General features: G+C 52.1%; 1 protein-coding gene across 1 annotated transcript; it reads right to left on the reverse strand.

The window, feature by feature from the left end:
- Window positions 1-8,467: 8,467 nt before the first annotated feature.
- Window positions 8,468-11,466, reverse strand: LOC117030858 (glutathione S-transferase P). Its single transcript, XM_033121101.1, has 7 exons — window positions 11,320-11,466; window positions 10,951-10,986; window positions 10,577-10,683; window positions 10,383-10,470; window positions 9,893-9,996; window positions 8,935-9,042; window positions 8,468-8,736 (listed from the first exon to the last, which is right to left on the reverse strand). Coding segments are annotated over exons 1-7 (633 nt in total). The 5' UTR covers window positions 11,321-11,466; the 3' UTR covers window positions 8,468-8,547.
- Window positions 11,467-12,698: the final 1,232 nt, after the last annotated feature.

Consider the following 12,698-nt stretch of genomic DNA (forward strand, 5'->3'; position numbering starts at 1 on the left):
TGTGCTCTGCTGTCTTGAACTGGAAATCTCCCTCTGTTTTCCCCCCATTAATTTAAACTGGAGAAAGTAAAGTCGATCAGTTGTGGTTGGTGGCGTACACACAGGACAAGGTGACCATGTTTGGGGAAGTCACACAATGACGAATGTGGCCAGGTCTCCCTCTCTTCTCTTCAGCATTCCAGCTCTGCAGACTCTCTAGTCCTGGCAGGAGAACCACTCTCTGTTAGACTTCCAGTGTCTCAGGGTCCCTCCTTGGCTTACACTGGCCCTGAAGCACTGGACGCTGTCAGCAGTCTCCATCAGAGAGGACCTGTGAGGTTTCAGTTGAGCACAGGTCCCAGGTACCAGTACTGTCCCCTTGGCCCACCCATCCTATCACCTCCCTGATAGGAGCCCCACGTTCAGACACCCAGCAGATCAGGTCTAGGTATCTGGAGTGTCTCCATGCCGGTCCTTTGCCCATTTCCAAGTCGCCACTTGAGTCCTGCTTACATTCCCTTTGTCCCCTAACACAAAACCTCTAATCTATTCTTTTTCGTCCAATGTAGCCCTTGATGGCTATTTGGGATGATGGACACAGAAAGAGCTTATACACCTCTTGACTAATCCCAAACTGTGAAAATGTGAGACTCATCTTCCCCATCCCTCAGGAGTTCAGTTTTTAGAAATGCCAGGCCCGAGCTTGTAAATCAGCAAAAAGAAAAAAACACAAAAAACAAAAAACGACAACCGCTGAATGTGTATTATTAGAAACAGGTTGAGCTGTTTATCTTCCGTCACATGACCTTCTTCCCATGACCGCTTTGCACCTTACAAAGACAATTTCCTCTCGATATACAAAACTCAGATCCACAAAGGACATATGGAGGGGATTCCATTGCTGTAACAGCTCATGATTGCATAGCCAGTATTTATGACTTCCTTCCTCCTTCACAAATCCGACACTCCTTTCGCCTGCAGCCAGCACCTCAGTTGCTCAGGGCACCTTACCAGGTGGGGTGATTTAATATCATAAAGATGTCACGTCTCTCCAAATTAATCTCAAAACTCACTGCAAATTCCAATCAAAATCCCATCAAGGCTTTTCATGCAGCTGGGAAAACTGATACTAAAATATAGATATAAAACCAGAAGGTCAAGAACGGCCAGGCCAATTTTGAAGAACGAGGTGGGAGGCAGGGAGGGACATGCCCTGTCAGATAGCAAGAGTAATTACAAAACTAGCGACAAGCAGACCATTACTTCCAGTATGTGGTGCTTCTTTATCAGAATTTGCTAGAAGTTCTGCAATGTTGGTTTTGATTTCTTCTTTGATGTGAGTCAGTTTGAGAGAGATTTATAAATATACTTATAATGTAACATTATAACTATAGACATTAGGATATTTTTGTTTCCTGGTTTTGTTATGTTTTTGTTTTATGGTCTGATAATGAGAGACTATTGTCTGGATTATTTCTCTCTTTCTATGGAATGTTCTAGAACTTTATCTGAAGCGTAATAGGTGATTATTATAGTAAATGTCCCAAGAGGTGCCTTCTCTTTTTTTCTATTGTAGAGTTTGAAGTCTGTTGTTTCCAGCTGTCAAAATCCTTGTCTTGCCATTAGCTTTCGCTTTATAAATGTGGGGGTTTGGTTGCATAGACACTCATGACTGTAACCACATCAGATTTCTCTTGCTTTATGAGAGATGGAGTGTGTGTTTTGTTTTTTTCATGGTTTTTGTGGCTTTGGGGGTAGATTCTGAAAGATTAATGGGAACACCAACTCCAATATTATAAACCACAGGTACTCATTAGATGTTGCAAATATTTCCTTTGAGTTTACCATCTGTCTGATCATCTGACAAGGAATAGCCATCATTATACAAGAGAAATCCTTAGTTTGGGTGTGTAGTCAGGTTTATTCATTTGGGGACCTTGTTTCAGAAATTCATCCCCAGCCTGAGGTCATAAAGGAAGCTCTTACATTTTTTTTTTTTCTGTTAGTATTGTATTTTTCTCTTTCACGCGTAAGTGATCCCTACTGTAGGGTTTCTCAGTCTCAACACTAGACATTTGGGACTGTATAATTCTTTGTTGCGGAGGCATTGCAGGGTGTTCAGCAGCATCCCTAAGTCCAGTAGCACCCCACAAGGTTCGACAATGAAAATGTCTCCAGACATTGCCAAGTGTAATTAGGGGGACAAATTCACACCTAGTTGAGAACCACTGATGTAGTTGTTTATTGTTGTATATGGCGTGAGGTAAGGATCCAGTAATTTTTCTCAATATAGTGAATCAGATTTACTAATACTAAATAACTCTTCTTTTCAAACTTATTCAGGATGCCACAACTATGACGTGCCAAGTTCCTGTATATGTTTGGATCCATTGTTGTATGTAGTAGCCACTGACTAGAGATCACAAACTCATTTCCTCTTCCTGGACTCAGAGCCCCCTTGCACCTCAGCAAGGTATGAATCTGAGGGTTGAATGGGTACACATAGGCAGTTCTTCAGGGCAGCTAGAACTTTTGCACAATGACTGAAAGTGCAAAGCTGTGTGACCTTCTCTCCTTTAGCCTGGGGGCCCCACAGTGTTACTCCTGCTGCATTCTCATCAAGACAGCCACAGGTTCTGCTCAGCTTCCACTGGAGGACAGAGCTGCCCAGCATCAAAGGATTCGTGGGCATGTTTTGAAATCCCCACAAGAACACTGATGCAATTCCAAATTCCTTCTGCCCTGTGTAGGCTGTTCGTTTTTCTCTCTCTCTGGAAGGTTGCAGGGTCTTCACTTTCTTTCTGGGGGCTTTTTAATTTCATGAGCTGTTTTCGTATCAGTCTGTGGTTCTTTGTTCATTCAACATGCTCGGCACTCATTGTGCCTTTCAACCTGAAAGCACATCTTTTTCAGTCCTGGGAAGTTTTACTGTTTTCATTTGATCATCTGCTCCCTTTTTTTTTTTTTCCTACCCTCCCCTCTCTCCTTCTCTCTAGACCTTCTCAAATAATACTCTATTTTTCTTATCATTCCATGCTTTTATCTTTTTGTCCTATTTTTCGTATGTGTTTTTCAACTTTATCTTCTGAGATTTTTCATTTCTGCTATCATATTTTGAAGTTCCAAGAGCTCCTTTTTTTCTGAACATTCTTTATGGTAGTCTCCTTTTCTTATCTTCTGGATGTAATGCTTTGGATTTTTTTTTTCTTTGTTATCACCCTGGAGTGAATGATTAAAGTTTATTTGAAGTTTTCTTACGCAAGCTTCATGGTCTCTATCTTCTCTGAGTTCCTTTTATTTTCCTGTTTATTATCTCTTTTATGTTAGCGATTTCTCTCAAATAGCTGGCAATTATTTGTTGTTCATTGATATTTGTAGTGTTAGGAGTGAGCAGGAAAGTTGACAGATGTCCTGGGTGAGAAAGGGGCTTGTAAACTTCAGGGCAGCTTTATCTAACTCAGACCTGGTTGGTGGGGACCCCCAGTGTCAGTTTCCACTGCTCTACAGCCTGTGTATGGGCATCTCTGCACATGCTCCGAAGGCTGGGCTAGAGGACTGGAGGGGAGTCTCTGCGTTGAGTTTGGACTCTCCCTCTGGCCTGCAGGCGTCCCCACCCCACCCACGGAATGCTGCCATGTGAAGAACACGGCATGCTGTGCCCTGCCTGAATTCCTGATGGAGAGTGACGCCACCAAGTTTGTTATGTAGCGATAGGTGCCTGAAAACCCATTGAGTAGGCACTGGGTCAGCTGGGGAAGGACAACTCAGCGACAGCCTCCTAGGAATCATTACCCCGATTGTTTGCAGCTTCTTTCTGCAGCAGAGTCATCTGGACAAGCATTCCCATGGGACATGCACTGATGGTTTGGTGGGGTGGTATGCATGGGCCACCCCCTTAACAACCCCAGCGCCAGTCCCCCACTGTTTCCTCTTCCAAGTTCCTGGACTCTGGCCTCTGCCCAGGCCTAAGGATGCTGACATTTGGGCTTCTCTTTTTCCTGGCAGAGTAGACAGTTATAGGTGCCACTCGAGTTCTGCCCGGGGAGAGCTTCCTTCTCCAGGGTCCCTCAGAGCTGCTCACCCAATCAGAGCCAGCTAGCCATGCTGTGCAGAGTCCTGGGGAAGCTGCGCTCTTGGGGTTTGCCCCCCAGGGTCCTGGAGGCTGAGGTGTGGCAGGGGCAGATCCATTGGCGACACTAGCCAGAGGCTCCTGCAGTTTCCTGGGGTTTCGGGGCCTGCTCAGCAGGTCCGGCAGTAACCATGTGCCATAGAGGCAGTGCCAGGTGGCACACAAGCTCTGTATCTTGGTGTTCTCATGGACAACTCACACTAGTCTTCTGGTGTCCCTTGATCAAGTGTCCCCAGAGCCCAGAAATGAAGACAGGAGCTGTTTCTCGAAAGGAGAAGGCTTGGGCTCCTGCTTTCTCCCTGTGGGACATTTCTCCACTCCAGTTTCAAGTGCCTGAGGAAAAGGCTTCTCGTTGGGGTGCCTGGGGTCTCAATTCTCCAGAGGCGAGAGACTGAATGCACAAATGCACACTAGCCAGACCATGTATGAAAACAGAACTCTGACCCACAACCTGAAGCCACCTGTGCAGGAAACCAACCTCATCTACAACAATCAGCCAGGAGGCCGGCGTGCTGTCAGACTCACAGGAAGTCAGATTGCTCTCTAGAATAATCCCAGAAGCCCAACAATAGCCCTTGTAACAATAGCCCAAAACGGGTGGGACTTGATTTATAACTGACAGCTTCCTTAATTTTTATCCCTTTCCCAATTTAGGACCAACCAGAGAAAGACAATCTGCTCCCCTAGCCATGAGGTAGGACAGTCTGTATAGAGCATATAAAATGCATTATATATGTTGGATTGAGGTTTGCAAAACAAGTTGTTTACTGGCAGGGACAGGACGATGGCCGCACATGTGTGAGGCTAAGAGTGAAGTAAAAAACATATTTTTGTGGCAAACTGAGCATAACAAAATTGAGTGACAAACACCTTCACCAAAACAACTTCTGGTTGTCACCTAAAAGGTAAACAAGTCCAAGGTAAAGAGGATAAAAGCAGAACTCCAGACAATGCTGTGAGTGGTCCCAATGGGCGCTCCGGCTGAGACCCTCTGCGAGGCGCTGAGCGAGACGCTCCGGAACAATCCTCCGGGGCGTTTGTCTGGGCGCTACGACAGTCCTCTGCGAGGTGCAAGCCGCGATACCGGGACTCTCCAAAGCTCTTCCTTGCAAGACCAGCTTGCCTCAGACCCATCATGGACCCAGTCTCCTCTCCCGGACCAGGAACCTTCTCCATCCCGATTAACTCTGGGACTTGGTTCATTATTAAATTCTGTTCTATTCTGTATAACTTTCTGTGCTGACCGGAGCACATTGACCTCTGCTGGGACACTGGTTCCCAAATAAAGCTGTTTCTCACTCTACCTGAACCTGTGTGCTGGAACTTCGTTCCCCACTCGTGCCACAACTACCACGCAGGGACATAGTACCCTGCCAAGGGGTTAATGTCCCCTTGGCTTTCAGGAAGAGACTGAAATGTAGCACTGCCTTTACGGGCACTTGCAACACACCCACTGCCAGTTAGGCCGCCCACAGCGTCCCCAGGCCAACAACCTCCCATGCAGGCACACCTGAAGTCTCTATATTCCCCCCATAAAGCTCTCCCCTTCCTGCCTGCCTTTGCGCCTCTGCCAATTCAAGTGACGGTGGCAGACCCCCCTTGCTGTAGCAAGCTGAGTCAACAGCACTTTATCTCATTTATTGGTCTTTGTTTACTTTCACAGAAACAGCTACCCTGTTTCCCCGAAAATAAGACCCAGCCAGACAATCAGCTCTAATGCGTCTTTTGGAGCAAAAATTAATATAAGACCGGGTCTAATATAATATAATAAATATGATATGATATATGATATAAGACCTGGTCTTATAGTAAAATAAGACCAGGTGTTATATTAATTTTTGCTCCAAAAGACACATTAGAGCTGATTGTCCGGCTAGGTCTTATTTTCGGGGAAACATGGTAGAACCAGCTCTGAGGGAAGTAGAGTTTCCAGAAGAGAGATGAGGGAGGTGCTGATGTGGGAAGAAGATGGAGGGCAGAGCAAAGTCTTCAGCAGTCCATGGGGCTGGGCCTTTGCGATGCAGGGGACAATTCTCCTTAGGCCAGAAGGAGCAGGCCCAGCCTAGCTCCGATACCATCCTTTGCTCTCCCCGGTGGTCAGTCAGCCAGCCGGGGTCTCCAGGCCCAGGTGCTGTCTCCAGAAGCAGCACCAGTTGTGCCCACCATCCTTGGATAGGGCACCGCAATACCTGGCCAGGACCCCATTGGTCTGTTCGACTTTCCCCAGCCTTGCAGCCAAATGTGCACGCCAATGAGAGGGCTGTGCCCTTCACTCTGTTTCCAATCACCTCCTTCAGCCTGGTGTCTTCCAACATCCAAAAGGAGGAATTTTTCTGTTCCCCACCACTGACTGCGTTCGGGGCCTGGTCTGAGGGAGGCAGAGGGGCCTCGTCTTGGAGAGGGGAGAATACCCCCAAATCATAGCCCTCTCTCTCTCTCATCCCCTTCCCCAATCACCTTTGGAGACAGGACAAAGGTGGGAGGTGACTGGACTCCCTTAGCTTGAGCAAAGCACAAGGGATGATCGGACAGGATGGGTCAGGTTATGCTACAGTAACAACTAAATTTCCAGCCTTGTAAAACCACACGGTCACTGCTCAACCACCCCACACGTCCAGCACACACGAGCAGGGAATCTGCTACATGTCACCCTCACTCCAGGCTGCCAGAGCCTCTACCATCCAAGCCGTCACCGGACGTGGTGGCAGGGGGAAGATAGTACTGGGGTCTCTTGCACCGGCAATTACATTCTGTGGCCCAGAAATCATTCACCCTCTCCGCCCACAGCCCAGACTTGAACATGTCACGTGGCCCCTCCCAACGGCAAGGAGGACGGACGGGGAAGTCCCACTTTCCCATGTCACGGGTGAATAGGAAACATTCTCTTGTAAAGAGGGATGCACTCAGTTGCCTCAGCACCCTGCGCTCCTAAACAGCCTGATCTAGGCCCCCCTGTTCTTTACAACAGCAAAATCCACTGTGTGTGACAACCTAACGTACTGCGCCCATCTCCTCTTGATGGGCACGTGTGCTGTTTCAATCTGTTGTGATCACAAGATGATGAATAACCTTGTTTGAGCCTCAGTTCACACATCAGCAAATTACTTAAACTTTCTGTGACTCAGTACCCTCATCTATAAACAGGGATACTCGTACCCCTATTTATGGAAGGTAATATACTAAATCTGTAGCATAACGCCTGGCATGGATCCAGCACTCAATAAGCGTTAGCAACTATTATTATTATTTGCAAGTGCAGCTGTAGGTGGTTCAAAGACACATGCCTTTTCAGTTTGGATCCAAAGTCCTCGCACAGGCAATGTCTGTTCCAGCCTCTAACCCATTTCCTCAGCCTCCTGTGTGATGCCCAGGAGGTGCCTGGCGCTGCTCTCAGCTGCTTTGTACGCCCAGGGCTCCCTCACAGTGCTCAGGCATCCCGCTCTGATGCTTGAGCCACCAATGGCTCCTAAGTGGGGTCTCGAAGTTGTGGGATGGGGGCAGGAGTTCCTTTGCTGACCCACCTCTGCAGCATGCAGGCAGAATGCCTCCTCTCTGGTGCTCGAGTGACAATTCCTGGAAGGTCTTAAACTCACTGAGTTCTCTCGGAAATGAGAGTGGTGACTTCCTGAGTGGCTCCCCTCTGTGGGGGACCCCTTTGGGCTGGTGGCAAGAGGCCCTAACTTTGGGCCAGGCTCCGGACATAAGGGTCAGCTCCTCCAGGTTGCACCAGGGGGCCTCCCGTGGCTCCTCCCTGGGAGCCCAGAGCGCTGACCCGATCACACCCCAATGCCTCTGCTTTGCCAGGGCCTCTCACCACGTGGACATGCCCCACCAGCTCACCCAGGCTGCACTGTTCTCTGTGCTAGGCAACCTGGATGGTGACAGGAGGCAGTGGGAGAGCCACCTGGACCTGGACAATTGTGCCCTCAATGCCCCAGGAAGCCAGGAGAGCCCCACCTGAACACAAGAGTGACCGAGCTTTCCACAGACCCAGCTTAGACTGCTCTGAGCTCCTCAGCTCCTGCCCATACCGCTCCCCGCCAGGGGACTCTCAGCTTCCGCTGTCCCGGACTAAAGTCCTCTGGCAGGTGGCCTGCTGGGACTAGAAACACGCTTCCATGAATGAGCCTTTCCTCTCAAGATTGTGGGGATCTCCAGGGCAGGGACCACAATTAATTCTCTTTCTGTTGCTTTTATCTCTTCCTGTTTCTGGAGTTCAGTAAACAGACTAGGTTGAGGGTTCCAGGAAGACACTAGTGTTTTAGGATTCCAAGTAACCTAGCTGGCTGCCACCTCCCGAGTCTGACAGGTGAGGGTCCCACAGCCCCATCCCCAGGAAACGCAATGCTCACAGCACTATTTCTCTTGTGGAAATTTTATTGGTCCTGGGGCCAGGGAGGCAGGCAGGCCCTCCCTGCTGTTGCGGGTACCACAAGCCCTCACTGTTTCCCGTTGCCATTGATGGGGCGGTTCACGTGCTCGGGGGAGGCCAGGAAGGCCTTGAGCTTGGGCCGGGCGCTGAGGCGAGCCACGTAGGCCGAGAGCAGGGGGAAGGAGTCCAAGCAGCCGGGGGCCAGGACCTGGTGATTCAGCAGCAAGTCCAGCAGGTTGTAGTCTGCGAAGGAAATCTGCAGGGCAGGGGGCAGGGACTCAGCATGTGGGCAGCCCAGGGGGTGGGGGGGGGTGGGGAACCCAGAGCCTGAGAGCCTGAGCCGTTCCCTAGGTCTGCCCAGTATTGAATGGCGCATGTGTTCTCTTCTCTACACCTGTGCCCATCTGTAAGAAGAGGGTGGCATGGTAGGGGCAGGACAGGGACAGTCACTCACCTGGTTGCCCACGATGAAGGCCTGGCCCCCCTGGTTCTGGGACAGCAGGGTCTCAAAAGGCTTCAGGCGCCCCGGCAGTTCTTTCACATAGTCTTGCTTGCCCGCCTCCTGTGAGAAAGGCGCCCCTGCGTATCACCGTCCTGACCTTCACACTGCTGGCCACCCCTGCCCCGGCCTGGACAGGCCCCCTACTGCTGGCCCCCATCTTAGGGAACCAACACTCACCTAGAGCCCAATGCTCCTCTGCTCACGACCCAACCCCAGGCCACTGTCACATCCTGTCCATTTCAGCAGCCAATTCGTTTCTTGTCTACTCCATTCCAGCCTTAACATGCCTGCTGTGATCTCTCACCAGACTACTGCAAAAACCTTGGAGGCTCCTTCTAGACCTCACATTTGGACACCACCCTGCTTAGATAGCTCAATGGCTCCCTACTGCCGGCAGGAGAGCGTCCAAGGCAGGCAGCTCAGACCTTCAGTACCTGGGCCTGCTGCTCCTCCAGCTCTACCTTCTCACACATAAGCACACACATGCCCTGTCTCTGCTAACCTGGTCTCAGGTCCCTGAATTTGCTGCATTCTTTGTGCACCTGTGAGTGCCAGCACCCCCTTCCAGAATCTGGCTATAGGTCCTTCTTCTCCTCCACCCACTCCAGGACGCCCACCTGACCTGCCTAGCTGAGGCAATCAGGAACCATCCCTGGCTCGATGTCTCCTGTCTCTGCACTGTTCTGCCATTACCCATCACTTGACTGGGTCCATCCCCTAGGCAGTGAGGCTGAGGGTCGTGGCTTGTCCATAATGGCTCCTGGCCCCCAGCAGAGAGCCTGACCCAGCCCAGGCCCCCTAACCGAGGGAGATCCCCGCCACAGCCACCTGACGGGTGTGGTGCGGGGTAGAGTACAGGAAGCCCCTTTCTCTATTGGTTCCCCCATGCCCGCCCGGCGCCTGTTCTCACGTAGTTGGTGTAGATAAGGGTGCCGTATTTGCAGCGGAGGTCCTCCACGCCGTCATTCACCACGTCCACCATGGCGGCCTCCTGCTGGTTCTTCCCATACAGCCCTGGGGGCATGGAAGAGGAGACAGCATGACTGGGCACCTGACACACAACTGCTGGCTGATCTATCCACAGACCGCGTGGCTGCCTGCGGGCCACAGCCAGGGAGGAGGGTGTGGCTGGAAGGGACAGTCCTGAGCCATAGTAGGTGCTCAGAACTCAGCAGGAGGCAGCCTGGCTTAGGGCTAGGATTGTCGGCAGACCTGAGTTTGATCTTGGGCAAGTTATATAACCTCCTTGTGCCTCCGTTTCCTCCACTCCACAGGAGGTTGGCGGGCATGACTCAAATGGAAGAGGTTCAGAGGGCAGGCACTGAGCAGGTGCTCAGGAACAATGGCGGATGCTCACCCCCCCTGCCCAGGACCGGGCGGCCAGTGACCTCAGGACTCACCGAGGGAGCGGCCCAGGTGGCGCAGGATGGCATTAGACTGGTACAGGGTGAGGTCTCCGTCCTGGAACTTAGGGAGCTGCCCGTACAGCTGGGGGGTGGCACAGCTTTGTCAGAGGTGCTGAGCTTGGCTGCCCCCCATGGTAGTTTTGCCCCCCAAGGCCCAGCCCCTGACGCCACTGGGCACGAGCACTCACACAGGAGGCCTTGAGAGAGCCCTGCATCCAGGTCTCCTTGGTCACCACCTCCTCCTTCCAGCTCTGATCCTGGTCAGCCAGCAGCATGCGCGTGGCCTCACAGCGTCCTGGTGGGGAGACAAGAGTGTGGGGACAGGCAGAGCCCCAGCCTCACAGAGCCCTGGGGAGGGACCATGGGGGTGGGGTCTCCTTCAATAATGTCCCAGCACACAGGACGTAGGATACTCCAGCCTTGGGAGCTCAGGGACATGGAAAAGGATGTCCCGGCTAGTAGCCACATGAGGAGGGATAAGGAAGAGTTGGGGATCTCCCCTAGGTGGTTGATGGGCCCCCAATCTCTGCCCCCCCCCTCCCTCCCAGTCACAGGCCCCTACCTCGAACAGGGAAGTAGACGATGGTGTAGGGTGGCACTAGAGGGGACAGAGAAGTTTGTTAGAGTCCTGTGAAGGGCATTATAAAGGGCACCGCATCCACCCATCCCCCCTGGGGTCCCGCCCCCTGCTCTGGGTGCTTCGGGCTCCCTAAGGGTTGGTCTCTGCGCCTGGGGTGCTAGGCCCCCCGGAAAACCCCAATCCAGCGCGGTGCCCTGGATCCCCGGCCGGTTTTGTGGAGGTGGGGTGGGGAGGCAGGGCCTCCTAGGAGCTCCGGCCCGAAGCGGGGATCCGGGCCGCGTTCCGGTGCGCTCCAAGCCCCCTGGGAGCCCTGCTCGCCCCAAGGCCCTCGGAGACCCAGCATGGACTCACTGGTTGCTGTGTAGACAGAAGTAACAGTGGCGGCGGCGGCGGCACTCAAGCACGCTTGGAGGCCTCGAGCCTTATAAGGATCATCCCGCCCCGTCCCGCCCCGCTCCACCCCCAGCGCTGAGTCACGGCGCTGGCCTGTCCCTCCGCTGCCCAACCTGGACCGCCCGCCTGCGGCCCCCCGCCGCTGCACCCCCGCAGCGGAGCCCCGCCCAGTCCGCACCGCAGGACCCTGCGCTCCGGGAGGGTTTGTCCAACCTCCGCCTGGGGCTAGTGGGCTCACGGTGAGGGCTGGCGTACAGGTTCCAGAATCTTCCAGAGGCCCTTTGCCGGTCCGGCCACTTTCCGTTTGGCTTGCAGACCTCAGAGGCACAAGTGCATGCATGTAGACATTTGTTCCCACAGACAAAAGACATGACAGATGCTGCACACACGGACAGACAAACGTGTATCCACATAAACCACACTCCAAGCTGGGTTTTGCATCCCCATCTGTCATTTGAATGTCACCTTCATGGTTCTTGTCATGTTATGTATCCAGATGCTACCTCCTTACCATTTTCCCCTAAACTACCTCACTTTGACTCAAATGCGTCTGTTGAAAAATGGAACCTGTTTCACTCCTAATTGGAAACCCACACCTCTGGTTATAAGTGAAGGTCACTGTAAGAATAATCACGAGAACAGCACATTTTAAGAATCTGTTTGGACAAGGGGACACTGGACCCTCCCTTTTCCAAAGTAACATTAGTGAAGTGTCTCTGGCACAGTGGCACCAAACAGCTGTGCCCCTCTGTGGCATCAGGATTGAGGACTGTGGGGACAGAGTCCCAGAGAGCAGTGTCCAGGCTCTCGGCCTCATGTGGAAAGGTGCTGGCTCGGGTAGTAGATGGCCATCAGCTGTAACCAGTTAGCCGTTAGCCACTGATAGAACTGCCATGGCTGACCTAGCAAGTGCACATTGGAGCTAGCAAGTGGAGTTGGTTGGTTGACAGAGAACTGGACGGCGGTTTGTGGATTGTGTGGCTCCTGCTTCTTGTGTCTCCAACCCAGCCGCCAGCGAGAGTGTAGTGGTATGACTCCCGTATCCATGGCTCCGTGGGTGTTCCTTTCTGGCCTCACCATATCCTGTGTTCTTGTGCGGGGAGCGGGAGCTGAGTCCCTGCATGACACCTGGCGCAGCAAGCAGGGTATGGTGGTTGTTCCTTTTCAGCTTCCATATCTGCTGTGTTCACCTGCTGGGAGCAGGACCAGAGACCTTGCATGACAAGGTCAATTGCAGAGGGTTCCAGGATGAGAGATGCAATGCTGTTTGACCCTATCTGTCTGCCTTGGAACCCCTTTCCGGAGGTTCAGGCCCTACTCTGGGACCCCATGGTGGC

This window comes from Rhinolophus ferrumequinum, chromosome 11 (genome assembly GCF_004115265.2).
Source record: "Rhinolophus ferrumequinum isolate MPI-CBG mRhiFer1 chromosome 11, mRhiFer1_v1.p, whole genome shotgun sequence".
Lineage (NCBI taxonomy): Eukaryota > Metazoa > Chordata > Mammalia > Chiroptera > Rhinolophidae > Rhinolophus > Rhinolophus ferrumequinum.

Bases quoted from the DNA above. Each gene is read 5' to 3' on its own strand.
- LOC117030858 (XM_033121101.1), bottom strand. The intron at 9,997-10,382 runs GTGAGTCCTGAG...CCATGCCCCCAG, and splicing joins CCACCTGGGCCGCTCCCTCG to GGCTGTATGGGAAGAACCAG. The intron at 9,043-9,892 runs GTGAGAACAGGC...CCTTTCTCACAG, and splicing joins CCCTTATCTACACCAACTAC to GAGGCGGGCAAGCAAGACTA.